Genomic DNA, 27,592 nt, shown 5'->3' on the forward strand with positions numbered 1-27,592 from the left:
GTAGATTTCTGTAATTGTTGGGAGCTGGGCATGATGATATGTTGAGCAGTTTTCACCATTCGCTGGAGAGCCTTTTTGTTTGATGCAGTTTGTCAGAATGCTCTCAATGGTACTGCGATAAAAGTTCACCAGTATCTTTCCTCAGCCTCCTATGGAAAAAGGCGCTGTTGTGCCTTCTTGATCAGGGCAGTGGAGTTAATGCTCCAGGTCAGATCATCAGAGATATGAACTTGCAAAAATGTAAAACTAGTCATGAGTTCCACCTCCTTTCCATTTATTTGAATAGTGGTGTGTGCATGACTCTTCTTGGTCCGTCTGAAATCTACAATCATTTCTTTGGTGTTTTGGGTATTGAGGGCCAGATTGTTATTGGCACACCACTCCTCCAGGTGCAGGACCTCATCACAGTAGGCCATTTCATCATCAATGCTGATAAGACCATCCACTGTAGTGTCATCCGTGAACTTGATTATGGTATTAGAACCATAAGCAGGAACACAGTCATTTGTTGATATAATTAGTAAAATCAGTAAATCTGATTAACAATTTTAGAGAAGTAATTTGTAGTGGATTACTTTGAGTAAATTACCCAACACTGAGGAAAAATGATGCAATGAAAGTGAATGGCAACGTAGGTCTAACATTTCCTTTTGTGTTCTACGGTAGAAAGAACATCATACAGGTTTAACATGAGAGTGAGTACATCTTGACATAATGTAAATTTGGGGGGAACTACCCCTTTAAGAAATGTAGTATATATCCTGCTTTCTCCTTTTTCCTCACTGTCAAGTTTCTAAATACTTGATCGAAATCAGAAAGTTATAAATTCAGAATGAGCCATTTTTGCAGCTTTGTTTCATTACATGGTGTTTTGGGACTGGGGGAGGATGCTTTGAGTTCTGATAGCTACGGTATATCTTCATGGTACATAGTTTGTTTTAATGAAAAGTTTCAGGTAAATTTGATCTCTCATGGTATGACCACTCAAAATCAAATTTGTTGCATGCATTAAGTATTTCACTGCTTATTCTCACATTTAAATGCCAGCAAATATGATGCCCAATGTATTACATGAGAGACAATTAACTACCAGCCGCATCCCTGAAGACGTACTGCAGCTTAGAAATTAAGTCATTCGATTTCCAAATCATCTCCTGGTATTTCATTTTTTCCATAATCTATGAGTAATTTTCTCATCAGTGTAAAGCAGACAGCTCTGACCTTGCTTTATAAACACAAGTGTACAGCAGAAGCAGGCAGTAGATGGATGTATGTGGTCCATTATTAAACTTCCACTGGTTTTGATCAATATTATCTTTGAAAGATGAATTTAACTCATTAGAGCTCATTCAAAGGGCATCATAAGCATTCAGTGCAGGTGATAACTGCTATCTATAATTGACTATTTGTGATTACAGAAAAAATGATCTCTTCTTAGCCTGAGCGTAAATTGATCATGTGTGTTTCATGTACATACTGGTCTGTTTGTGCATGGTGATTTGTAAAATATTTTCAGAATAAAGAGTTTAGCTCATTTGCTCAGCTACATTAAAGTGACAGAAATGTAATCTCTGTCATTATTTACACACCCACATGTCATTTTAACCTTGTATGTCTTCTTTTCGTTCCTCAGTGTTTGTAGATCTCAAAAGATGTTAGGCAGAATGTAATTCTCATTCATCATTCACTTTCATTGGACGGTAAAAAAGATGCAATGGAAGTGAATGGTGACTGAGGCTAACATTCTAAGTCTGATTTTGTGGTCTACATAAGGAAGAAAGTCATACTGGTTTGGAACAACATGGGGGTGAAAAAATGATGACAGAATTGTCCTTTTGGGTGGACTATCCCTTTAAAGTACAAATTGGATTCCTCAAACTCACTGTCAGGCTGTTCCTCAGGTTGTTAATTCTGCATATATCAACTGCTCTCACTGCAGTAAAGCTGTGTTTGTGTGTGTGTGTGTGTGTGTGTGTGTGTGTGTGTGTGTGTGTGTGTGTGTGTGTGGCGGGTGGGTTTGGGTGGTTTACGAAGACATTTTATTTAGGTTACAAACTTTCAATTACAAGGGTATTATGCTATGAATGTGGTTTATGAGGAGATTTCTAGTGTCCCCATAATTCAAATCACTTAAAACACATACTAAACAATGTTTTTTGAAAATGTAAAAATGCAGAATGTTTTTATAGTTCGTATAGTATAAAAATCATTATGTCTATGGAGAGTCCTCATAAGGATAGTCACACCAACATGTGCGTGTGTGTGTGTGTGTGTGTGTGTGTGTGTAACCAGGGGAAATGTGTCCAGAGAGATGACAACAAATATAAATGTTTTATTGTGAGAGCAGTGGGCAGCTCTGTCAGAAATTATTTAGAATTGCCTCAGTTCAGCCGGAGGACACTGCAAGTTCATAAGGACAGTTTGTTTGTGACGTGTCATCTACATGTGCTGTGGACACGTGAAGCTTCTCAGTCTGACATAAGGACATTCAAAAAGTATGGAAAAGAAAACAAGTGACATGATCTATGATATTAAAAAGTCATAGGGTACAACAGGGCTAAAGGCACACCTTAAAGGAATAGTTCACTCAAAAAGGAAAATTCTCTCATCATTTACTCACCCTCAAGACATCCCAGATGTGTATGACATTCTTTCATCTGCAGAACAATAAAGAAAGATTTGTAGAAGAATATCTCAGCTTTATAGGTCCATACAATGGAAGTGAATGGTGGCCAGTATTTTGAAAGCATATAAAAGCCGGTTCTTTTGAGATATTCTTCTAAAAAAAACGTTGTTTGTTTTCTGCAGAAGACAGAAAGTCATGCACATCTGGGATGTCATGAGTGTGAGTAAATGATGAGAGGATTTTCATTTTGGGTGAACTATTCCTTTAAGGAACATTAGCATTTTTAAATCTAATATAATTAGGGCTGTAAATCGTTTAAAATTTGTAATTGAATTAATTTCATGGTATGCCGTTTAATTTATCAAATTAATCGCAATTAATCGCATACATAAATATTTGCTGAGAAAGCCTTCAAATAACAATAATTAAATATATAATAATTAAATAATTATAATTAGTAATATTTAAATAATTATATATATATATATATATATATATATATATATATATATATAATACATTACATTATTTAGGCACACATGTAAAGCATTAAAACACAATACAAAAAGTGGCTTTAGAATGCAATACATTGTATATTTTCAAATTATTAAGCATACAATAAGATGTCAGCAATCCATTTTGCAATTAAATTCACCAATCAGTCCGAGATTTGTTCTAAGTTCTTGTCTAAGGACGTGTCAGTGCACACCTGCGTCAGACGGACGCTTTTGGAGCGTCTCGGTTGCATTGCGTCATAAACATACCGTTTTTTAGGTCGCAGTGTCAAGTTAAACAAAGTTAGAAACTTAGAAAAACACGCCGTGAGATCCCTGCCTTAGGATTTGCACTCCATCAAGCTGTGTTTGAATGCAAGAATGTGTTCTCATCTTGTGTTGTCTGCTGCAAAAGGTGTGGTTTGTTCTCTGTCTGTATGTGTTGCCTATACAGTGAGTTTCGCTTACTGCCCCCTGGAGAAAACAGCCGGTTCTCCATGCTTGAATTTCCTATATGGAAGTAATATTCCTTATTAAGGTGCAAGTCATCAGGGACATAATTAATTGTGTTAGTTTTTATAAATGAATCGCACTGAATTAACACATTACATCAACAGCACTAAATATTATATATTTAGAGAGAGAGAGAGAGAGAGAGAGAGAGAGAGAGAGAGAGAGAGACACAAGTGTAGTCTGAATCTCGAATGAATGACTCTTTCGAGCCGGTTCTTACGAATCTACACTGCAAAACATGCTTTCTATAGAAAGAGTTACTTTTATTAGCCTGTAATATAACTGTACCGCAAGTCATTCAATTTAACATGTCTGAATAATTACTGGATGGTTGTTAATATTAATGAATTAATAAAATATCTTAACTAAAAAGTCTTTGTAAACACATTTGCAAGAATCTGTTCTATTAAAATATAAAATCATCTCATCAATTGTCAATAGACTAATGAGTGCAGTAAAATCTACTTCGAATTACATTTCTTATTATCAAAAATGTATTCCTCAAAAGAACGGATTATTTAACCGTTAAGGAATTGCTATCATTAAGAGGAATCAGAACTGGAATCTTCCTTACAATTCCTAGCTTGATGGGGCAGTAAAAGTTAAACCTGCATCCAATGAAGGAGCATGACAAAACTAATTTCACATAAGAAAGTGTTTACATAGGAGTTTTAAAGACAAGTGGTTTTTTTTGGTAAAGAAGTTACACATATTTAAACAATTTATTGTATAATCAATTTTAACTCCAAATACACCACTTTTTTCTGCTCACAATTATTTGCAAAAGATAATGTAAACCATGTGTACCAAACTAATTTGAATGCACTGAGTGTGACTTTGCCTCGGCTTATTAGAAGCAATGAAAACAATGTGTTTTCAGAACCGGAGGCGTGTGTTCATGCAAATAGCGGTGCTAATAGGAAAATGAACCAGACGTGCCGGTCTCATGTGGAGGCTCTGGGGGTTACAGGAAACACCCTGCCAACTGTGCGGCTCACCCACACACCCTTGCTCTGTACAGTACAGATTGTATGACTGATATTCACAAGCCTCTATCCACAGCTGGTGTGGTCAAATAAACACTATGCTGCTTCAAAATTGCCATGGTCATATTTTATTCTGTGACATCAGAATTTGAGTTTTGTGTCTTTTAGTCCATGATGTCATCTATATGCTAGTATTCTCCTAAAAGTTGAGAAAATAGACAAAAACATCCATTTCCAAGCAAAAAAAAAAAAAAAAGCGGTCACATCATAAATGTCCACTAATTTATTAAGTGCATTAAATGTCTAAAATAGTGGAAACTCTGGTCCAAAATTTTAGCAATGCATTACAAGACTAATGTGACCTTCAGCAGTCTGAGCAAATGGGAGTGAAATGGGAGTTTTCTCTGAGACTCAATTAATACACTGTAAGCTGCTATAGAGAAGCATCTGTTAAATGGAACATCTCAAATCAAAGTCTGACCTCCACATCCCCTGTCCCTTGCATCAGAGTCACAGGATCTGTTCTAAATCCAAGTGAGCTCCTTCTCTAGATGGTATTTTAATGCATCATAGGCATGCTCTTTTCCAAAAGCAGTATAGCGAGATGATGCTGGCTTCTAAGATATCTTTTCAATACTGAAAGATACAGATAAAACTAGTTCAGTCTAATTAGAAATTATCTTTTTTTTATCCCCAAAATCGTGTGTGAAATGTATTACTATGCTTACATTTACATTATTCATTTGGCAGACGCTTTTATCCAAAGCGACTTACAAAAGAGGAAAACATAAGCAAATCATCTTAAGGAGACATTTGTACTAAAAGTGCCGTACTGATACTACAAAGTTTCACAGAGAGTGAAATACAGAGAGTGAATCAGCTTCACGGATGGGGTAGGGAAGGTCATTCCACCAAAGTGGTATGATGAAACTGAAAGTCCAGGAAAGTGTTTTGGTGCCTCTTTATGTTGGTATGACAAGACGACGTTCCTTAGCCGACCGCAGGCTTCTGGTGGGCGTGTAGTTCTGCGGAAATTATTTTAGGTATGCTGGAGCAGACCCAGTAACTGTTTTGTATGCCAGCACCAGAACCTTGATTTTAATACATGCATCAACAGGCAGCCAGTGGAGAGAGACAAAGAGTGGTATAACATGTGCTCTCTTTGTTTCATTAAAGACCAGACGTGCTGCTGCATTCTGGATCATTTGTAGGGGTCTTTTTGCACATGCAGGGAGGCCTGCAATGAGAACATTACAGTAGTCCAGTCTAGTTATGACAAGTGACTGAACGAGCAGTTGTGTGGCATGTTCAGAGAGGAAGGGTCTTATCTTCCTGATATTGTAGAGTGTAAATCTACATGATCTTGCAGTCTGTGTGATGTGGTCTGTATAATTTAGCTTGTTATCGATGGTTACCCCAAGATTATTAGTATACTGCAGCATTAGCTTCTCTGGAAAACAAAATAAAAGAAAAAAAAAGTCTACAACAGATTTATCCAGCCTTAGATAGTTTGTCTAAACTTTTTTAAGCTGGTCTCCCAGCCTGGCCCAGAAGGCATTCATCAGGTTTAGCTTGCCAGCCTCCTTGTGTCCTAACCTGAACAACTGACAAGTGCCCAAAACCCCTCAAGACACAGCAAACCAGTCCAGCCTGAGGGATCATCTCAGCTCAGACCAGTAAACCAACCTAAAATAAAAATGTAATCCTATTTTTTTGTTTTGTTACATTGCTGTATGCATTTCAGAATCATAACAAAATTCTATCAAATTGAATTCATTAATAAAAAATATTTAGGTTTTTACATATTTATATTGTTAAATATTAAAAGCTTATTGTAATGTGTCTTGTGCTTTCTATAGAAAATAATTTAATTTCTACTATACACATGAAACATACAATTTTATAACTTGAAACACTAAATAATATAATTGGTGTCAAATGTGATTTTGTTTCTTGAAAGACTGAGGTTTTACTACAATGCAAAATTAGTTTTATTTTCTGAATATTGAATAAAAATAAAATGATACTGTATATAGAGGGTTCAAATTAAAATTAAAAAGCTTAAAGTGATATGAATCAATAAGGTTCCATTTGTTCACAGTAGTAAATGCATTATTTATCATGAACAAACAATGAACAATATATATATATATATACATACATATATTTACAGCATTTATTAATGTTTGTTAATGTTAGACAATTAAAATGCAATTGATTATTGGTTCATGCTAGTTCATAGTGCATTAACGAATGTTAACATATACAACTTTTGATTTTGAAATTGATTAGTATATGTTCAACTTTAACACAAGCATGTGATTAACACATGCTGTAAAAGTATTGTTCATTGTTAGTTCATGTTAACAATAATGTTGTAAGCTAATGTTTACAAATGGAACCTTATTTTAAAGTGATACCAATCATTTTTTAAGTGGTTTGTTTAAGCCTTTATTTTATTATTATTATTATTTTTATTTATTTTTGTGCAGGATTAGCGACATCTTAATTCCAGACTCTATCAAAATCAGTTGGGAATCTCCCTTCACATTAGTAGCACTATTTGTCACTTATGAAGTTCCTTTTCAGTAAGGGTGCTGCCTTAGAAGGAAGCTGCCGATGTACGTGGCAGACAGCAAGTGCCTCAATATGTTTTAGAACAGAGCCATGCTCAGTGTTTTGGTATTTCAGAAGTGATTTGATTTTTTTTTTTTGTCCTTTCCTCAGACAAACCTCTGAATCAGAGAACTGCGAAACACAATGCTCCCTCATTTATTCAAATAAATGCAGAGTGGAGAAATGCTGTATTATTCAGACATGGGGCGACAGTGGCAGAATATTCCATCATCGTATTTTTTCCTCGTCAGCGAATGTTGTGTGCCAGGAATGTTCAGATCTGTGGATGGGTTGATACGCCAGAGGTCATTTAAAGACCACTTATCAAGTGTCAAGTGTTAAATCTGCCATGATTTGATGCTTGAGGTACAGTATAATAATACAAAAAAAACTGCTGATGCAAGTTCTGAAAAGCCATATTTTAAAACAGCTGTGCCTGACAAATATTGACAAAAATGATGTATTCTGCTTAGTAACTTAACAAGTTCAGACCATAATTCAACATGAATTCTATTTCTAAGAAAAATATCTTCTCAATGCACAGTTTATAATATTGCTGAGATGTTTCTGTACATTTTACAATGTATGTTCTAAATAATTATTATTGAAAAATTACTTGTTTCATTCTTTTTTGCATCTCAGTCCTCACACAAAAATATCGTCCGACTTCAGAAGACTCTAAATTTAGCATAGAAAAGCATAAATTAGAAGTCATATTTTGATGGTGCCTTTTTGTCCTCTCTGGAGCTTTACAGCCTTGGTCAATACAGACTTCAGTAATATGTATGGAAAAATACATTATTAGAAAATCTCTTTTGTAGTCCACAAAATAAAAAGAAAAAAGAAAAATCCAGAAAACTACAACAAATTGCAAAACAAGATCAGGAATTTATTTGCGACGTTTTGTTAATTATCGTTTTATTCCACAAAAATAAAAAAAATAACATCATACTGGTTTGGAAAGACATGAGGGTGAGTACATAATAAAAAATGACAAATGTGTTGAAAGCTAACAGGTTCTTTGAACTTTGCTATCTGTAAGCCAATTGGCTCGCTCACATGTGACATGTTAAGCCAATCGGCTCGCATGATGCAAGCTGACTGGACCTTAGACATGTAATTGGGTAGCCTATCAATTTGTGTCTCTCTGTTTGTCTAACATTTCAATTGTTCAGTAAGCCCAAAGTATACTTCAGTCAGACGAGTGACACAATTCTCATCATCAGCAGAGTGCTCGAGCACTGAATGTGCATCTTTGAACGCAGCATGCGCATGAGCATGGAATTATTTACTCTAATTAGTGGGTCCAAAAGGTGGCAACACTCACATTTGAGCCATTGTTATCACGAAAAAGCATTAGATGAAGATGTAAACGCCAGTAAACAACAGAAGACAAAAGTAAAAACGTCAACAATGGATGTGCACACCACCTCCACCCCAGCTCCACTTGTCTTGATCTACTATCTGGGGATGTCTCTTTGTGCAGAAGCTTGTTCATACATGCTTGATGAAGGATGTATGGCATTTTGTCTAATTGTGCAGCAGCAGCATGTCCACATGCTTAATTCAGTATGTCTGTGTATTTTCTAGCAGTAGCAAGTCTCTGTTTTTACTCTGCAGCAGCATCAGCAGCAACGTAGCAGATCTAGTCTGCCAAGACCAGCATCCTATTAATATGTCATACATTAAAATGCTAAATCTTTCTGAGAGTTTTCATGACTGAACTTTATTTTTAGGGGGTTATTTATTCCTTTAACCACTAAACAACCTTGAAAGCAACTGCTGTTTCAAGTTGGAAATGAAATGAGACAGTAAATTGCCTCATATGAAGTGTTAATGTGAGGATGCTGGGTTTCTTGGCAGCCCATTACAAACTCGGTGCATGAACGTGGCAGCTCAGTGGCACTGCCAGGCATATTGCCTGCTGCCATACTGTCATATCAGATGCCAGGATTAAAACACTACAGTTGATCAGGCAACATTCTGTTGATGCAAAACATAAGTAAAAAAGCTAAACAGAAGACATAATACTTTATAAAAAGTAAAAGAGCTGCAACAGAGAAAATGAGAAAAAAATCTTTCTTCGATGCTGTTTAATATATACTATAAATAAACCAATTGTAGGTTAATTCCACAGAAAAGTGTAAACACGGGCACTTTCAAAACATTGCTCTGTTTGAGCAACCAATCCTGACATAGCTGGGGATGTGCAAATATACACATTTTCACAACTGACTGGTCGGTTGGTTGTTTAAACGACTAGTCGTCTAGTCGGTGTTAAGGATAATAATGTGCCATTTGGTTCTGTTATGTTCACATGACCCTGATCAGACACATTTCAGAGAACGATAAGTGCAGCACTTCAACATGGTAACTAATAGATATTTAACAAATAAATAGGCTAAATAAGTATTACATCTTTTTGTAAAAACTATCAAAGTATGAAAAGTAAGAAATACGAAAGGCTCCATACTTATAAACCTGATTAATACATTATAAACATCCTCATCAATGTAACCGGTGTCCTTAAGGGGAACAAATAGGGGAACATAACTCACAGCGGAGGGTTTAACGTCCAACAGTGATTTTCTTTACATTATTGTTGATGTAGAAATTTGGTGCCTAAAACAGCAGTGCATTAAAAAGGCTTAACCTAAAGCATTCGAGAGATGAAACTTCTTGCAGAGCGTTTTACTGCTATCTGTTATTCACTATTAAGCACAGTAAGCTATCATGATAAAAAAATGCTCTCTAAGAAGTGGGATTTCTCAATTCATTTGAACATTTCAACTCCCTTTAAAACCAAAACCACTAAAAATATTAATGTTAGTAGTCAACCCCCCAAATTGACTAGTCAGTTGTTGGACGACTAGTCGATTAGTTGACCACTCTGGCACATCCCTTTAAGGCCCCACAGTACAGAGACTGCACTTATCAGAGTTACAAATTATTTGCTCATGGCTGCATTTTTCTTCTAGTGCTTTTAGATCTTAATGCTGCATTCGACAAGACAGATCACAACATTTTCTTGAATAGGCTAGAGAATTATGTTGGGATTAGCAGACGTGCATTAGCATGGTTTAGGTCCTATTTATCAGACCGCTGCCACTTTGTATATGTAAACGAGGAATTGTAAAATCAAATAAAAGTTAAGTATGGAGTGCTCTCTTAAGTATTTTAGGGCATCTGCTTTTCTCCTTATATATGCTTCCTTTGGGAGATCAGGAATCGTGGAATAAGTTTCCACTGTTATGCCAATGATACACAACTTTATATTTCTTCTAAACCCAACAAAATTACACAATTCTCCAAATTAGCAGAGAGAAAACTAGATTATTGTAATGCAAAACCGAGATGTACTGCAAGTTCAATAAAAAAAACTTAAATTGGTTCAAAATGCAGCTGCCAGACTGCTGACTAGAACCAAGAAATATGATCATATAAGCCCCATTCTATCGTCATTACATTGGCTACTTTAATTTTAAAATTCTGTTAACTACATACAAAGCTTTGAATGGTCTAGCTCCACAGTAGTTAAGTGACCTTCTGACATGCTCTATTCCTTCATGTTTATCACAAAATCTGGCCTGTTAATAGTTCCTAGAATATCAAAATCCACAAAAGTAGGTAGATCCTTATCCTATTTGGCTCCTAAACTATGGAATAGTCTCCCTAACACTGTTCGGGATGCAGACACACTCACCGAGTTTAAGTCTAAACTAAAGACCCATCTATTTAGCCAGATATACACCAAATTTATCTATCAACTCACAATTAGGCTCCTTTAGTTAGGTCTGCCAGAACCAGAAACATTTCTCAAAAACATTTCTCATAATCTATAACTCTGCAATCAATTGAATGGCATCTACACTCATATTATTCTATTTGTTTCCCTGTCTCAAAACTGGATTAATTTCCCAAGGTTAACAGAGCCGGCCAGATCCAGCTCCGTTCCTGCTTGGTGTCGGACTCAACTGCTGCGTGTCACTGAGTGATGACGACAAACAACAGCCGGTGCTAGCCAGACAACACTTCAGTCCTTTACGATGGACTTCAAAGGATGAACTGATGCTAACTCCAACTGAAAGACATTGGTTACTTCATATGCTACTGCCTGAAACTTGGATTTAAGATTGACCCCACCGAACCTCACCGAAATGACCTGCCGGTTGAACTACAATGCACCTCACCGCATCACCTTTGTCTATTGATGAACTACACTCTTGAAATGGAACACATAGACTATCAATTAATTGCCAACAAAAGCCTTCATCAGCCAAGGACATTGCATCTATGTGAACTTCTGCAGTTAATCCAGGATGGACTTCAAAGACATTAGTCATTATTCTTACAGTTCATACAAAATCTTTGTTTAAACACTGACCCTTAACACTTTCTTACTTTAAAATTCTAAACCATGACTTGCACTGCACACAAATAACTAATATTGGCATTATATTCATGCTGTTTAGTCACAGGGGAACTGGCCCCCACAGTGAGTTTCTCCCAAGGTTATTTTTCACCATTAACCAACATATTATGGAGTTTTGCGTTCCTTGCCACAGTCGCCTTCGGCTTGCTCACTGGGGTTCTAAATACAATTATTATTTAATTATACATTCTACACAATATTCAATCATATTTAATCAGACTACACAATGATGACTAAGACTTTCTAGACATTACAGTTCCGTTATCTGTTAAAGCATTATTTTCTGTAAAGCCGCTTTGAAACGATGCGTGTCAACCAACATCACTGGCTCAACCAACAACATGAGTTTGAGGTTAGGAGTGTTTGTAAATCCTGCTTGAAAACAGTCATTATTTTTGTAGCTCAATTTGGTGATACTAGTGGTATAGAAATGACAGACTTTGGCTTTATAAAACAGTGCACATATTGCATTAAAATACCCAAACATTTAACAAAGAGAGGCGGAACAGTGATAAAGTAGTCAAAAAGAGAACATTTTTAAATGTTCCCTTTCATATTGAAGCATTCCAATGGTAAGAAGTCTGTTTTGGAATAACCTCAAGCAATTATCGGAGTGTCTTTGAAGTTAAAGGCTTGGCCTAACATAATAATTGCATAAAAATTGAGCTTAGTATACTGGGGCATTAAATCTGCTGTAGAGACAAAATGCTGTATCAAGCAACAGAAGAAAGTTTGTGTCCTCAATAAAAAGCGAACAGAATTGCATCTTAACCATCTCGGCTGTAAATAATATGGTTAAGATGGTTAAGATAAAATGAATGCAAACATATGAAACCAAATAAAGTCCACACACAATATAAAGAACTTCACTGTCAATAGGTCTGTTCCAAACCTAGAGAGCTGCCTTACTTGACTTGCCTACATAAGCTGTTGCCTTCTAAGCAGAATTCAAACACATTCTTGCAATAAAAAGTTAGATGGAGGACAAAGCAAATAACAGAACGCAGGTGTCTCAAAATGCACTTTTAAAGTTTTTGTTTTATACCTGACGTGGCTTCTAAAAAATGCCCCTCTACAAATGCTTAACACGAGAAACTGTGCACACAATTTATTTTTAATAGTACATGGTGCCGTTGTAGACATTCACTATTGTTCACGGTTAGCAATTCATAACTTAATCCATGAGTGAGAATGTCCAATAACAAGGCGGTTACTGAGAATACTTGAGTAATATTTGAATATTACAATTCATTTCTTTCAGAGTAAAACTTTTGAATGAGGAAATCGTTACTGTGCACCTTTAAACTAATGCACTATATTACTCGGCATAAGAATAGGCTTGTTATTATAAACAGATGTATGTATTGATCATTCGTATCTTTAATCATATTTATTATAACCGGTTCCAATAATAATGATAAAAAAGTGTAACCCTTTGACTTTACTTAACCCTGAAAAATATCAAGCCATTTTGATAAGTACCCTACATTTTCAATAAAAAATGACCCAGTATTTGCCCAGTCCCTTACAACTACATTTTTCACATTCTGTTTGCAACAGAAAATTATTCCAACTCTCCCTCCCTCTTTTACATCTCCTGAGCTTTAAATAAATGTACTTTGGTCTTGGAGATTTTAATATAGGTCAGGGAATTGCAGCCTGTGTTGCGTTCAATTTAAAGTGTTTAAAAATCCATTACTCTGCCCATAATATGTAAATTTTGCACTTGGCAGTTAACTATTTCTTCCACTGATCCAAGAACTGTTAATGGAGCTGAATGTCATGAAAATAATTTGCTTCCATTGTAAATTAGAACTGATTCTCGATCACAACCACAGCAAAAGTTACAAACATTTCAAAGCATGTTCATGTATCTTAATTTTTCTTCATCTTCAAAGAAAACTAAAACTAGAAAATTGACAATTTAACTTGCATCCGCAAGGACCCTTAAATGTTGACAAGACACTAAACAGACAAAGCAGAAGTAAACACAAACAATTTAAACAAATAATTTCAGCTTCCAGCAGTGTCATCAATCATACAGATCAGCGACTGAAGCCTGTACGCTCACATTAGAAGACAAAAGCCACAAAAACATCCATCATTGTCCATCACATCTTTTCTTAAGAGCTGTGTGATTCTGTTCATATTAGGCACAATTAGTATGAATGTAAAGCTGCTGCTGTCAATCAAATCAAATGCACCCAGAAGACAACATTCGCTTGTTTTTCATGAGCTATTACAAAAGTGTATCGACAGGAAAAAAAGTGTAAATTCTGCATTCTATACAGGTCTTGCATTCGTCCATGCACTCATATGTTATGAATTTATAAGATATCTTCATGCATGATCAGCATTCAAAATAATCGAATAATTAAATGTGCATTTGTCTTAATTTGTTAACATAATGCATAATAGGTCCTAATAAACAGCATTTATTACAACTGCAAAAACATACATATATTTTAACTAAAACATTTTAATACACTGAAAATGCCACGCAGGGACTTCGGTGAACATTTGTGAGGGACAGATTGAAGTGATTCATAGAAATGAATTGAACTAACCCACTCTAATGCTATTTTTGCTACTGAAATTTAAATCAGCGGTGCTATTAAAATATCTCCTTCTTAATGATTTCATAATTGCAAACCGCTAGATAGGATTTTAGGTAACTTAATGTCCAAAATAAATAAGTGCATTAAAATAACTGCAATATTCACAATTTTGCTTAATTTTATATTGCTAGCAAAATTACAGCCTTTATCATGAATATTCTATATCGCCCAGAATTAATGTGTGCTAACTTTATATTCCACATTTGATTTTTCATTGAAATCCTTAAAGGTTAATATTTCCACATTTACTCACCAAAATCCACTAAAACCTGCTTAGATTAGTTTGGATTTGATTGGGCAGTCAATTTGTTAATTTATACTCATTTGTACTCATTTTATTGTGCACACAACCTGTAATTTGAAAAACACACTCATTATAACTGCATCTGAACAACCCCACTCATAGATCCCTCCCCTTTATGCTAATGAATCCCCCTTTCATATCACCAATCAAAATCAGCCCCAGGATGTGGGGGAGTGAAACAAAAACTGTCAAGCACTTCCTATCTGAATGTGATTAAAAAGAGACACCACGTTTTCATCTCGGAATTCCAGAGCATTCCCATTGTCAAGGTCTATCAGGATATCTGATCTGTAGGTCATCAGCCTTGATTAGATCTTTGTGCCTTTGAAGACAGTTGATCTTTATGGGTTATGTTCTCCAAAGGAAGGATGTTCCCTATCTGTCACTCACTTGACGTTATGTCGATGTAGTGACACTAGGGGTCGGCCTTGGGAGCCCCAAACACCTCTTGAGAAAAGGCCAATGAAAATTGGCAAGTGGAATTTGCATGCCACTCCCCCGGGCATACAGGTATAAAAGGAGCTGGTGTGCAACCACTCATTCAGATTTTTCTTCGGAGCCGAGCGGTGTTGATGTATTCTACTACCAATCTATTCGCCTCTGTAGAAAGCAAGCGACCTCCGCGGCTGTTGGATTTCACTGTGCATCATAGTGGTTTCTCCCCCGCTCACACAGATAAGTGTGTAACACTCCTGGGCGATTCAACAGTGCACACTGAGCGCTAAAAGAGTATATATTCCCTAAAAAAGTGGGCACTGATGGAAAGCGTCTTTTTAAAGATGCATTTCCGGATATGTGCAGTTCCTTGTTGCGGTCATTATCTCTCTGCTCCTGACGGTCATGATTGCTAGTTTACATGTCTGGGCTTGAGACATGCTGAGACAGCATTCGAGGATGGTTCAGGCTCGTACTGTGAGAGCATGACCATGGCCACGTTGCGATCACGGCTTTCCTTCCTCAGAGGGAAAGCCACTCCGGCTGCTCCCTGCCCCGTTTCTCTCTGCAGTGGACGGTAAATATATAGGGAAGCATGACCTGATCATCATGTTCTTTAGAGGCGCCAGGAGGTTGAATCCTCCTAGGCTGCACCTCGTTCCCTCATGGGACCTCTCTGTGGTCCTGCTGGGCCTTCGGAGATTGGCCCCTTTCGAGCCTTTAGAGTAAGTTAAGCTGAAAGCCCTCTCTTTGAAGACAGCTCTCCTGACTGCGCTCACCTCCATCAAGAGGGTTGGGGACCTGCAAGCAGTCTCTGTCAGCGATACGTGCCTAGAGTTCGGCCTGGCGTACTCTCACATGATCCTGAGACCCCAGCCGGGCTATGTGCCCAAGGTTCCCACTACCCCCTTTAAAGATCAGGTGGTGAACCTGCAAGCGCTGCCAGTGTCAACAAATATCAATATCCAGTGAGCTCTTTGGCAGGGTTAAGGGGTTACACATGATTTGTGTCCACATTACAAGGACAAACAGCGTGGTGTTGATTGCTAGTGTCAACGATTTATCTTTTATCAGTTTTTCTTTTGACAACAGTGGCCACCAGCAGTCAGGTGAGGTTTAGGGTTGGGATTTGGTTTGGGGCATATTTTCACAATAAAAAATGCATTCTGGACACGGGGGCTCACACATCGTCCATTCAACAATACTTCCAGCTTTGGCCACTTTGGGCAGTGCTTCGAATTTTGGTAAGAAATTACAGATTAAAGTATCCAAACTATTATGTGTGTGTGTGTGTGTGTGTGTGTGTTTAAAGAACACTTGTTTGCTGGATTTTAAAGGGATAGTTCACCCAAAAATGAAAATGATATCATCATTTAATCACCCTCATGTTGTTCTTAACCCATTCGATTTTCTGTCTTCAGTGGAACACAAAAAGAGAGTAATTACATTAGTCATAGTGTGTCTTATTCATTGTGAAACTTTGTTTTATTAATGACACGAATCACACTGAAGGACTAGACTTTAAATGTACGGCCCGCCACTGCTGTACGCATATATGTTAAAAGCTTTATTTTCTCATTTACTAGCGAGTCTGAAACCTCCCTTATATGAAGTTTTCATGGGCATGGATTATGATAATTGTGAATGAACCTGCATGCACACTCTATTTATGAACGTTTGGAATTCACGATCATCACACAAGTTGTAAAGTTTTCAGGAATCTCCATTTTATATGGAAATTACTCCCAATTCTTTTGTATATTTATTACATTTTCTTGAATGAGGCCCATTGCTTCTTTTTTCATCCAATAAAAGTGAATGGTGACTGAGGTTGTTAATACATAATATGCCTGCCTGTTTTAAATAGAAGATAGAAAGTCATCATGGTTTGGAACAACATCAGGGTGAGTAAATGAAGACAGAATTTTCATTTTTGGGAGAACTGTCTATGGCAGGGCAGCGGGTGGGGCCAGGTTGTGATTCCACACACCCGGCCCCTAATTAGGCTAATCAAGCTACGTTTGTCTTTTTGTTTAAGTTTCGTATTTAAAATATTATTTATATTCTCAAGCCGGTTCTCACCTCCTCCTTTCCCATTAATCCCTTTACACTGTCCCTTTAAGTGACATGGATATTGGCACTCAAGATGACATTATGGACTGCAAGAGGAAGTTTGCTTAATAAGTGTTGTGCCTGGGGCATTGGTGGAAGGTTTTCGTTTGTACTGCCTGAGTCCATTTGGGAATATAAACATTGCAAGTCTAATTAGTGGAAGCCTTATCTTCCACACAGAGCACATACGCATACACATAACTGCAACCTAAATGAGAGCCAATGCTTGTTTTTCATGAGAAGACTGATGTGGCAGGGCAACATTTTTAATGAGCTGCTCAAACTGTAAGGCATTTAATAAACAATCCCACTGATGAAGGATTTAATTTAACAGTGTTCCCGCTGCAGTTTAACTAGCATGTGTAAACATACACCATTAAACCACTGATGAGAGCGCAAATACCCAAACAATAAAAGCACTCTATAACAGTGGTTCTAAACTGATGGGTCACAGCCCAAAAAGAGGCACAGGTCTGTTCTGATAGAACAGATAAACTATGCAAAATGTATACAGTATAATAAAACGCTTCAAACTATTTAATTGTGTATAACTTGAATAGCAAAATTTGCTTATGAACTTTTTAAACGTTTGAATTGACAGATTCATATAAAAATTATTTTCTAAGAAATATTTGTATTGGAGTATGTTTGGTCTGATTGTGTTATCAATGCAGGAAAATAACATCTAGAATGCCAAAAAGGACCATCCCCAAGAATGACATTAGTCTAAAATTGCCTGTGCTCCATTTTCTAGAGCATACTGCTACTGTGACACTCCATGTCAAGTATGCAGTGAGTATAGCGCAGAACAGCAATGCGATTTCCTCAAGTCACAGGCTCTCAGTGCAGCTTTTATCATTTTTATGTGTCCCAAATGGTTTCTTTACTTCTGTGAGCTACCAATTACATCTGTTTTTACTGTCAAACTCAGCGTCTGCTCGTGCAATGGCCCGCATGTAGCATACTCATATTTTTGCATCATGCAGAATATTTTATCTGAAATGCTTTTTTGGCACAGCCACAGTGAACTGACTGTCAAAAGCCAAATTTGACTGTCAGTTCACTGCGGCCGCACCGAAAAAGCATTTCAGAAAAAATATTCTGCATGGGCTGAATAAAATAAATCAGAATAGTCCAATCTGAGTATGAAATGTACCATATATCATACAATGCCCATGGGAAAATATTAATTTTGAAAAAAAATCTGTGCATTCACAGTGTATGAACAGTGTCAGTATTGTGAAGTTGTGATGAATCATTGTGTGAAGTATAATATTCATCAAAATGTTGTCAACATATGATCTGAATGTATTTCTTTCAATAACTACAACAATTTTGAGATAGTTTTGTGTGTGTTTGTGTGTGTGTGTGTGTGTGTGTATATAAACTTTGATAGTAACATACATGTTTGGAGTGCAAATATGGACTATACTACATAGGTTTTGAGTGCAAATAGATTAATGTACATGTCTGCTCCAAAAAGAGCTTTTAAGCTTTTCAATATTTATCATACATACATACAGTATTTGAACATTACTTACCCCCAGATGTCCACCTTTTTTCACTCTGACCCTTAGAATGTATGGAGTACATACTTGCAAATAAATTTTTTAATAAATAATAAATATAAAATTAATTAAAAGTGCAAGGAGATATTCAAACAATTTAATAAATAAACGAATCAAAATAATACAATGTAAAACAAATAAATGGTTTAGTAAATTCAAAAATGTTAAAGGAAATGCAAAATTGAGAGTTGAATTGAATTCTATATTTCTTTAATCCTTCTTTTATTTCTGTATGTAGTTCTCTATTTATTTTTCCTTCACACAACATGCTTATGGGAGGATGTCGACAGCCAAGTATCACAGACAAACATTTTAAAATGTACCTACTAACTGCCCATTATCATCTATGCATGCATCAACATTGAAGAGTTTATATAATCAGCAGATAACATAGTTCTATTTTTAAATGTGTCGGCAAGCCTTTGCAGGTCTCTGGCTATTGCTAGTCTGACTCTTGACTCATATTTTCTTTCTTTACATTTTAGGATCTTAATGTGCAGGTGATGGAAAACATAGTCAAGCGCAGAACTTTACAATGATCAGTCATAAATTCTGTCTACTGATGTTTGATTGACATCCTCTTAGCATATTGCACAAAGGAACAATAAATACAGAACTACATACAGATAGAAACCAATGGTTAAAGTAATTCAATACTACACTATTACATTTCCTTTATTATATTTGCATGTCCCCAACCATTTATGTTTTACATTGTATTATTTTTGCATTGATGGGTGCGTTTGTTTATTTATTTATTTGTACATCTCCATATAAAAGTAATGATTTATATATGTATTTCTGCACAAATATGTTGTTTTTTATTATTGTTATTTATTCATGTATTTGTGTATTTATTTATTATTTTTGCAGATTTCATCCTCCATAAGAATTATATTATTTTTGGAATGGCAAGCAAGCTTTTAGATCTGAAAGTATATTTCAGCAAATACAATTAACTTTTTTTATTTCAAAAGATCAAAGAAAATTAGATTTCTGAAAATATGACCCTTTTAAAAGGACTAAAAAGGTAAATGTTTGGGTGCGCTGTAAAACCAAAGGGAAAATATTGTAGGGTACAACGGGGCTAATGGCTATCCGGAGTAAAAGGCTCCTTTATTTTATTTCCTCCCAAAACACAAAATAGCATCACAAATTACCACAGGACCTTCCTAAACACATGTTTGACACAATGAACTTCAGATTTTTCCTCTTCCATGAGATCATTGTAATGATAGAACTATTGTTATGAAGAATATTGTGTATAATAAAAAATAATAAAAGTGGGCTCACAATGTCTGATCCAATCACATATTTTTAGAAAACTTAAGATGTAATGAAATGTCAAATGTGATTAAAATGAACAATAAATTATGCACCCTTTTCTGGTTATTTTGAATGAGCATTATCTTAATTTGCAACTAAAAAAAGCATCTTGCTGTCTTATTTGTATAAGTTGACAAATTGTGCCATTTAACTATTGCCCCAGAATCTACACTAAATTGCTATAAACCCCCTGGGGACCTTTTACCCCAAGCAAGAGAGCCTTTTACCCCTGGTGAAAATGCTCCATCACCAAAAATTGTATTTAAAACAACCTTCTGTTGATATTTATTTTAAACTGTGTTGCTCCATCAATATTCAATAAAAATAAATTGATTTCTTGAATGTTAAAGTAACCTCTTACCTCTTGTTCCCTACCTTTAGGGGTACAATAGTTTGTTACTAGTACAGTACCCTCTAAGGTACACCTACTGTACCCTTTACATGTCAATTGGAATGTAGTTGTACCTTATCTGTCCCAAAGAAGGTACAGTGGGTTGACGTGAAGATTAACGTGAATACATGCTTGATGAAGTCCAGCTACAATCGCATCATCAAGGTCTGTTAGCCAGACAGCAAAAATCGGACTGGTGTGATTTCAATTAGACCAGAGATATGACAAGCTGTTTTAACCATAAAAGGTACAATTTTCAAAACAAATTCTGAAAGTGTAAGTGTAAATTACATAACTGCATTCAAAAGTTAAAAAGTTAAGAAAATAACTATCCAATAACCTAAGTGTTTTGGGGGTTTAATAATCCTTTAGAGCCCAAAACGTAATTATGTAACTAAAGCCACTTAAGAAGGACAGTATAGACTTTCTTACATAAAAGATTACAAAAACAACGAACTGCAGCGTGGCTCTGACCTTTTGGTGCTGAACATGTTGGCAGGGCGCTCTTCTGTGACTTAGAAGTTTCCCTCAGGTACAAACCTGAGAAAGCAACCAGAAACACAGAATGATTAAGAGCAGAAATGTCAAGATGAATAGAAAATATTCCAAAACATCTCCCATAAAATCAAAGCAAACGCTATACATAAAAGATTCAAACAGTTACCTTACAAGTTACTTCTCTGTTCCATGGAAGAAAATGAAATAGAAAGTCATGAAGGTTTGGGACAGAGTTGGGTGAACTATTCTTTTAATCATCAGCCAACAAGAATGAAAAATGTGCCTTCCATGTTCCCCAAATAACACACATTCCCTAGTTCACAAACTATAATTTGAAGAGGGCTTCATACAGATTTCTTTTACTGAAAGTGTCTTGTACATTCCAAGACAACAAGAGAGCAGAATATCTTTTAATCTGCACACCTGAATGGATGATACATGCACAAAGATGCATCCTGAATAGTAATGCAGCCTGCAGTCTATAGGTACTCTTTAAAGCAAGGTTAGCAGGAAAGGTTGCATTCATTAATGCAAAGGACCTTTAGAGCCACTGCAACCCTTAATGTGTCATAATGTGAGGAAACGATTGTTCTAGTCCAACATGACAAACCATGGTAATTCACTCTGGGGGGGTTGTACCATGGTAATTTATGGTAAAAAAAATAATAAAGAACTATTCTCTGGAACTGAATACCCATGAAGCTAAGATAGCAGTGTCCAGGTTGTGTCCTTTGCGTGCTGCATACAGCAGCCAAGCAGCTGCCATTGAGATCAATGGAAATACCAACAGATGGTTCTCTCAAAGTATATGAGAACTCTGTGAATGCATAGTAGACACAGGTTGTGTCCGAAATCACATACTCAGAATATTGCAGGAAATAGTAGGTCATCTGGGTATTTCTCGTCTAATATTTTATGAATTTTGAGGATTTGGACAACCTAAGTCATATATGTGGGCTTACTATTTACAGTAGTAGGGAAGCATTGAACACAGCAGCAGTGCCTAATTAACACAGAAGTTTAGTCTGTGTTTGTGTGTGAAAATACAGTATTTATATATATATATATATATATATATATATATATATGTGTGTCAATTGTTGCATATCGTCCTTTGCTGTTTCATTCCTTTTTGACGTGCAAGTCCACAGTCACACAAAACATTTGTCTATTTTTCTGAGCTATGTGTGTTGTGGAGTTCTGGGAATATACCAAGCTGTCACTGATGAGCAGCACTAAATCACAGGACTTTATCCAGTGCCGCTGTTCACTCTGACTTTCACAATCTGATTTTCACTTGTGGTTTAATGTAGTCTATTTTTAACCTGACACATCTGAGACACATGTAGAAGGAGACAAGAGGGGAAAAAAGACATGTTGAAAAAAGACAATAAATGTAGTCACAAATACTGTGGCACATGCAGAGGAAAATATCAGTTCTTTATTCAGCATTTTAGCTCATATACCCAAAGCACACAATGGCAGAGCTAGCAGAGGTTTGCTCTGAGGAGAACAGGGCATGTTCCGAAGGTTATTTCATTTTATTTCCTCTTCTCTGTTGTGAGTCATCCCTCTAGTTGAAGCATTCCACAGATTTAGAGCGATTTCATCAAAAGCCTTTTCATTGCTCCAAAGTAAAGTGGCATTGAATGTGTGTGGTTTCAGAGAGTAGTGGCAGGCTTCAACAGGAAAACTAAATGCTGTTGATTTAAAAAATAAACATAAACTACCCCGAAGGGAAAAAACTTCAGCTCAGCATTCAACACAATCATTCCTCAGCACCTGATTGGAAAGCTGAACCTGCTGGGCCTGGACACCTCCCTCTTCAACTGGATCCTGGACTTCCTGACTGGGAGACCTCAGTCAGTCCGGATCGGTAACAGCATCTCCACCACCACCACACTGAGCACTGGGGCCCCCCAGGGCTGTGTGCTCAGTCCACTGCTGTTCACTCTGCTGACTCACGACTGTGCAGCAATGCACAGCTCGAACCGCATCATAAAGTTCGCCGATGACACGACCGTGGTGGGTCTCATCAGCAAGAACGACAGTCAGCATACAGAGAGGAGGTGCAGTGGCTAACGGACTGGTGTAGAGCCAATGACCTGTCTCTGAATGTGGACAAAACAAAAGAGATGGTTGTTGACTTCAGGAGAGCACAGAGTGACCACTCATTGCTGAACATCGACGGCTCCTCAGTGGAGATCGTTAAGAGCACCAAATTCCTTGGTGTTTACCTGGCGGAGAACGTCACCTGGTCCCTCAACACCAGTTCTATTATCAAGAAAGCCCAGCAGCATTTCTACTTTCTTCGAAGGCTGAGGAAAGCACATCTCCCACCCCCCATCCTCATTACATTCTATAGAGGGACTATTGAGAGCATCCTGAGCAGCTGCATCACTGCCTGGTTTGGGACTTGCACCGTTTCGGACAGCAAAGCCCTGCAGAGGATATAGTGAGAACAGCTGAGAAGATCGTCGGGGTCTCTCTTCCCTCCATCAAATACATTTACATAAAACGCTGCATCCGCAAAGCAACCACAAACTCTTCACCCTCCTGCCGTCTGGCAAGAGGTACTGAAGCATTTAGGCCCTCACGGCCAGACTGTGTAACAGCTTCTTCCCCCAAGCCATCAGACTCCTCAATACTCAGGACTGGACTGACACACACACACACACACACACACACACACACACACACACACACACACACACACACACACACACACACACCTGTACACCATCCAACTTTTGCACATGACCAGAGTTGCACTTTAATTCATTGTCACTTATACCTGGCTGCTACCTCGATAACTGCTATGTCCATAGAACACTATTTCATAGTATGTTATGTTTATATTTAGCATTTTAGAAAATGTCATCTTTTTGCACTACTTGATTAAAAATGTGTACTGGTCGGTGCTGTACTGTCTCTAACTGTGTCTATTGTCCTGTTCCTTTTAGTAATTTATTGTACTGTCCCATACTTTTTGCACACATTTGCACGTGCACTTTATGTAGAAATGTTATTTACTCTGTGTAGTCTCATATGGTTCTGTGTTTGTCCTATGTTGTTTTATGTAGCACCATGGTCCTGGAGGAACGTTGTCTCGTTTCGCTGTGTACTGTACTAATGTATATGGTTGCACGACAATAAAAACCCTTGACTTGACTTGGAGTGCCGAATTTGCGGCAAATTTGGGGAAAGGTGCAGCAAGTTTGCCAGAACTCTTGAATTTTGTAAGGGCCACTCCTACATATTTTAAAAGATGTACTTTCACATGAGAAGACATCTCTTCTCTCTGTAGAAAAACACAAAACTTTTTTGTTGGTCGTGTGCCGCCATGTTGAGATTATATGACCAGAGGAGTTTGATTAATGTCTTCCCTGCCCATGCCATGTCCTATAATGAAAGGCATCCTTTTCCCTTCCACATTCACACAGACAGAAACAAGCAAATCATCAGTGTGCGTTTTTAGCAGTTAATCACTGTGTCTCTCTGCAGTGAAGTGACTCATTCTCCACTGTCAGCTGAGTTGTGTTCTCTCTCATTGTGTGTGTTCTGCAATCATTTATTGTAACTCTGTAAAACTAACAATGTCTATGGGGACTAACAGGGATCAAATGAAGCCTGGGGAAAACGTGGTTTGATTATGGAAAATCTACCACAATTGCGGCAGACATGTAAACAGCCCTGCTGTTGATTTTGAATGCTTTATATTTGTATTCATTCAAGAGGTTCTGTTATCATCAGTGCTGTGTGATAGCAAATCAATTAATCAAAGCACAAGATGATGATTTGTTCATGCAGATTAACAAATAGACATCTTCAGAAACACTGATTCTACAAACAGATATCATCCTTATGATATCAGTCAAGACCCTTGATTCATGTCCCAGTAGATGTGTTCTGCTGAATAAGATAAAGTCAAATGGGTTTGGATGACATGAGGGTGGATTAATAATGACAGAATTGTAATTTTTGGGTGAACTATTACTTAAAAGCACTTTTAAGAGCTGATTCCTAATATCAGCTCTTATATATTATCAAATCCATAAAATAGACGTTAAACCGAAATTTTACCTAGCAGGAATATGAGTCAATATAGCTACAACTACTGTAACATAGACACAGATGTGATTGTCTGAGCTTCTGGCAAGGTGGGTCTCTGTCAGTTCAGCTTTGGACATATTCTGCTGAGTCATTTCAGAAAATGATATTATGTTGACAGAGACAAATGCCTGTGGAGGCAGTGCCCTTAAATAACTTTGTTCCTAGGTAAATTCAATCTTGAGAATGATGGATGCATTTCAGTAGAACGCTGAACAGAACGCAGATTCATAGCTTATAAGGGCATTTCATTCCTTTTTTTGTATCTGTCGTGTGTGTGTGTAACATGCCAGTTATTTGTCATATTATAGGAAACATATCATGGGAAACATGGGCTGTTCTACATGTAAACACATGCAAGTAACACATGACAGATCAGGCTGCAAGGGCTCAAGGGTCAGTAGCTGCGTTACTGGGGCTTAGAGTAAATCCCACCCATATTTGGAGACTGTGATGCTGCTTAAAGTTTGGTGTTACGGCCTTTGGCACCATTAACTAATTATCAGAACTAATAAATATTATTAAATCGGAAGTTGCCCATGAATCAATGGCCATTAAGTATGTGAGCAAAGAGCTGTTGTGCTTGCTATAGTTTTCAAGGCCATTCCAGCATACAATTAAAATGATAATGATACAACGTTTTACAATACAATTATAAAACAGATGATGAATGACCTGCGTTCGAAGCTGTTAAATGGACCTGTTACTGAACATCCCATTAATGCCACCACATCACATTTAAGTTGTAAACACCCTTTTGATGCATCCCTGACAGCAGCAAAGCACCACCCCTACCTGTAAATCTAACACTGGACTAAAACATGAGTTTAAACTTTGACTGTTATGTAAGGCTGTAAAAGAAAATAGGATCTTTTTTAGTGTCTTAGCATGCTGGGACCACAGATAACAAGCACAGATACCCAGGTACTCCACTAAAAATCTGTACTAAATGTTGCGTTTATGCTTAGATTAATCTTCAACTGCACCTGAGAGAAAGTGTGCCATTTTTTCGTGATTTATTTGTCTTATATGGCTTTTTTGCTGTTTATCGTGCAGTAACACACAGATATAGTGATTGATGTATGTTGTCATTAAATCAGAGACCCTGCCCTCGTAATCCCAACACATCTAGATGTATAAAATAATGTGTTTAGACCGCATTGACAACTATATTTGCTTCTTAATGGAAGTAACAGCAATATTGTGCGCAAAGCATCATGGGGCGTAGGAAAAAGATGGATATAGTGGCAGTCCATATACATCTGTTTTTTTTAGTAGTCAGATTTCTGAATGAATAACTCTTATGAGCCATTTCTTGGAACACACAACACAACTACTGTATGTGATTCCTGCACTAATAGCTCCTATTAGCTGGTTCTTTGAATCTATATGGCGAAACACATAGCACAAACAGTGTAGTCTGATGAGCTGTTTGTTTTTTAAATCTACAGCACAAAACACACAGGGCAACTAGTGTAGTCCAATTCTCAGACAAAGTACTTTTATAAACGGTTCTTTTAAATTAATCTGATTTCGGTCTTAGTTCTGAAATTAACCAAGAACTGTTACCATGTCATGAAATGTTTAAGGCTACTGACACTTAAATCAGGCAGTTACTGTGTAGTTAAAGATGCCTGATTTGTTGAAATCAGTGGAAGCTTACTTAAAAAATATAATTAATGAAATATGTTAGCACATTTTTTGTTTGTTTGAATGTATTACATTTAATATGTATTTACAGTAGAACAAATTATTGGATTTTAATGCTTTTTAAAAATCTTGAATGTCTGTATTAACAAGCCTTCATGTCTTTAATGTTCATGCCTAATCTAATATATAGTTGCCTCCATTTATAAAAGCAAAGATTTACAGACTAATTGAACTGTATAAAATCACTGTAATTAATGGCCTTAAGTGGCTTACTGAATTATTTATCTATTAAAGTGTTACAAATAAAGACTTTCATTTTTGCTAAGGGGAAAATCGGGGGCAAAACAGTAGTAATATGAAACATTAAAACATCTCTAAGCCACACACACACACACACACACACACACACACACACGCACACACACACGCGACACGCACACGCACACGCACGCATATGGAACGCCAGGCAGTTTTTAACAAGTCGTGTATATTTGAACTGCCTGGCGTTCCATACACGCAAGCACACGCACACACACACACACACACACACACACACACACACACACACACACACACACACACACACACACACACACACACACACACACACAAACTTGGACACTCTCTCTTCATGAAAAAGAAACCCACTAAATTAATTTTTATGCAATTCCACACAGCAGACCTCTTCATTTTTTAAAGTCTTGATTTATCAGCTCTCTCTGCCCATGAATCTTTGACTAGTTTGCATAAGCTCACTATTAATTAATAAATAAAGTGTGGCTTAATAATATACAGTATCACTGAAGCCTGAACCAGTAAAGCTCTTCAACCATCTCCAACTCTGACCATCTTCAATGGATTTAGGAATTACACTGTTATGTAAGACCATGAGCTGAGGATAAAGCCAGAGACT

The 27,592-nt window shown here is 36.9% G+C and overlaps 1 protein-coding gene across 1 annotated transcript in view; it reads right to left on the bottom strand.

The window, feature by feature from the left end:
- The window catches only part of oxr1a (oxidation resistance 1a), a 188,405-nt gene that overhangs the window by 156,256 nt on the left and 4,557 nt on the right, over positions 1-27,592 (bottom strand). Inside the window, exon 2 of the mRNA XM_052146833.1 lies at positions 20,896-20,961. Coding sequence (XP_052002793.1) covers positions 20,896-20,912 — 17 coding nt within the window. The 5' untranslated portion in view covers positions 20,913-20,961. The remainder of the gene's footprint in view (positions 1-20,895; positions 20,962-27,592) is intronic.

Source organism: Xyrauchen texanus, chromosome 17, assembly GCF_025860055.1.
Source record: "Xyrauchen texanus isolate HMW12.3.18 chromosome 17, RBS_HiC_50CHRs, whole genome shotgun sequence".
Lineage (NCBI taxonomy): Eukaryota > Metazoa > Chordata > Actinopteri > Cypriniformes > Catostomidae > Xyrauchen > Xyrauchen texanus.